The 2,677-nt window shown below is 47.5% G+C and overlaps 1 protein-coding gene and 1 non-coding gene across 2 annotated transcripts; one reads left to right on the forward strand and one right to left on the reverse strand.

Annotated features, from left to right (window-relative positions):
- Positions 1-689: 689 nt before the first annotated feature.
- TRNAN-GUU (transfer RNA asparagine (anticodon GUU)) lies at positions 690-763 on the reverse strand. Its single transcript has one exon. It is a non-coding gene; the product is annotated as a tRNA-Asn (tRNA).
- A 144-nt stretch (positions 764-907) lies between these two features.
- Positions 908-1,862, forward strand: LOC108538692 (proline-rich protein 12-like). Its single transcript, XM_017886931.1, has 2 exons — positions 908-1,067; positions 1,652-1,862. The coding sequence occupies exons 1-2, from the start codon at positions 960-962 to the stop codon at positions 1,781-1,783; spliced, it is 240 nt and encodes a 79-aa protein (XP_017742420.1). The 5' UTR covers positions 908-959; the 3' UTR covers positions 1,784-1,862.
- Positions 1,863-2,677: the final 815 nt, after the last annotated feature.

Consider the following 2,677-nt stretch of genomic DNA (forward strand, 5'->3'; position numbering starts at 1 on the left):
AAGAATGTTGACTGCAGCATTCTTTGTAATCCTAAAACCATGAAACCAACCGCATCCCAAAAACATTTTCTTTTTTGAGATAGAGTCACACTCTGTTGCTCAGGCTAGAGTGTATACCAATCTGAGCTCACTGCAACCTCCACCTCCCAAGTTCAAACGATTCTCCTGCCTCAGCCTCCCGAGTAGCTGGGATTACAGGTGCATGCCACCACACCTGGTTAACAAAAACATTTTGAAAAGGGTTAAATAAATCCTGCACAAACTGAGGGAAAAATACTGTTTTCAAAATGATGGAGAGGATCACTATGATGATGACTGATTCCACTGGTCACATTATTGATAGAGCAATCAGTAAATCCAGGCACATCCTGGAGATACCACTGGACTCTTATTACTAAAATATGAAAAAATGGAGGCATGTAAATTACTCGTTTAAGCGTATAACTCGCTGAATTAGAATTTTATCACATCAGAAGTGGGTTCCTAGGTCTCTGTTTCAGCATTCCCGAATTACACAGGTGTAAACCTGCCACTTCAGGAGATACCAGGTTAAGAATCTGGTCGGGGAGGTGGGCTGGCCCTCGACATAGATCAGTCATAAATTAGTGGCTTGGTACTCCGGGAAGATAAAATCTTCCCCATTTATGTAGTGATTGACAACGTGTGCATGCTTTAAAAGTTGCAATAAGCGTCCCTGGGTGGGCTCGAACCACCAACCTTTCGGTTAACAGCCGAACGCGCTAACCGATTGCGCCACAGAGACAAGCACTGCTGAGTCTCCTACGCGATATACGCAGGGCGGACTCACTAAACTTCCTCCGTTCCTTTCATTGTCAGGGCCGGTCCGGAAGGACGACCGAGCAAGACCTTGGAAAACCAGAGAGATTAGAGCGGTGAGTCGCCCTGGTCACGTCGGACACCTGCGTGTTAGGAGATTTTGGAGCCAGACGGAGAGCCGAATGGCCTTCGCCTGCCCTGCTCCTCTCCTGCTTCAGAAGCCCCCAGAAACTCCCCGGTCGGCGACCCAGCCCGAGCCGCCTGGGGTCCCAAGGGAAGCTGAACGCCCGGTGGGCTCCCGGGATGGTTCTTCCGGTTCTTTGTGCCGCCTTCACCCAGTGAGGGAGCCTGTGCCCACCCCGCCCAGTCGCTTTTGGGGCCGCTGCGGAGCTTTCGCTGCCATCTTCGGATCCTGTGTTCCGCAAGGGGGCTCCACCAGGGCAGGGATGGTGGCGAGGGTCGCTCGTGGGTCCCCTCGCGCGGAGCAGGGTCTGGCACTCACCAGGGCGCCCGACTAGGACTTGTCGAATGAATCCATCGTCACCTTTAGCTTCTAGTACTTTGAAGAGCCCTGAGAGTGGAAATCAAGAGGTTTTTTCCACGGGGAAGTTCTGTTTACAAAGCGTTGATTTCTCGGCACCCCCGCGGGGCGGGCAACTGGCAGGGCCTCCGGTGCACCTTCTGCGCGGTGGAGCCGCGGGGACTCAGCTGGGCGGTGGTCGGGTCCTGGGGCCCTAGGGTGGGAGCAAGGGAAGGGAAAAGCAAAAGCTGGGAAAGAAGCCGGGGAGCGGCGGACCAAACAACTGAAAGGCTCGTGCAGAGGCACAGGTGGGATCTTCTGGAAGTGAGTATTCTTTTTGTTTATTTATTGTAGCAGAATGAGGAAATGGAGAGAGAACCTGAAAAAGCCCCAAACTCGAGGACCTGTAGCTCCCAAAGAATAACATCTTCCAGAACTAGACAGAAACCTAAGCGTTTGGGAACCCTGAAATCCTTGGAGGAGTAGCATCATCATGACCCTCTGTTCTTTTTGCAAAGGACTTGCTTCCATTGTTTGTTTGTTCAATTGTCTTGTTAAATAAATAAAACCCTTTTCATGTATCTTTAAATTACCTTTGGTCTATTATTTTATGATGACAATAATGCCTGCAGTCATCATTCTACAAAGTACAGCTTCTCATTGGCCAGCGGTGTGGAGGCCTGGAGAGTATTTGTTCCAGCATAGTGCTTTACATGATGTTTTTTCATTCCGTATTCTTATCCTTTGTTGCTTTATTAGGTATAATCCTTTTCTTATTTCCAAGAGGCTGGCTTTAGGTTTCTGGGATACTCTTTAATTTATCATAATCTGCTTTCAGTGTCATTATAAGTCTCCCTTTCTTGAGCCTTTATCCTAGCGTTAGTATTTTTACTTTATGCACTAGAACTTTGTGATTCATTATTTATTAACTTATTACTAATTTATGTCAAAAAATTTTTTTTTGAGACGGAGTTCGCTCAGTTGCCCAGGCTGGAGTGCAAATTGCGCGATTCGGCTCACTGCAAGCTCCGCTCTCGGTTCACGCCTTTCTCCTGCCTCAGCCTCCCGAGTACTGGGACTACAGGACGCCACCACTATTGCCCCAGCTACTTTTTTTTTGCATTTTTAGTAGCAGACGGGGTTCACCAGTGTTAGCCAGGATGGTCCGATCTGACCTCGCTGATCGCAGGCGTGAGCCACTGCGCCCAGCGGAAGCATTGATCATTTAAAATATCACTTTCTTATCCTATGTTTTGTAATATGGCATAAAGCCGGTTTCTATGTGTTGCTTATACAAATTTTTAGAATGTGTATTTAAAATTTAAAATATTAAATTTTACTAAAAAACTGAAAATATTAATCATGAATGTCCTAGATTCA

Source organism: Rhinopithecus bieti, unplaced genomic scaffold (genome assembly GCF_001698545.2).
Source record: "Rhinopithecus bieti isolate Rb0 unplaced genomic scaffold, ASM169854v2 scaffold_16660, whole genome shotgun sequence".
Taxonomy (NCBI): Eukaryota; Metazoa; Chordata; class Mammalia; order Primates; family Cercopithecidae; genus Rhinopithecus; species Rhinopithecus bieti.

Coding starts and splice junctions, on each gene's coding strand:
- LOC108538692 (XM_017886931.1), top strand. CDS start 960: ATGGCCTTCGCCTGCCCTGCTCCTCTCCTGCTTCAGAAGCCCCCAGAA. Junction 1,068..1,651: donor CAAGGGAAGCTGAACGCCCG/GTGGGCTCCCGG, acceptor TATTTATTGTAG/CAGAATGAGGAAATGGAGAG.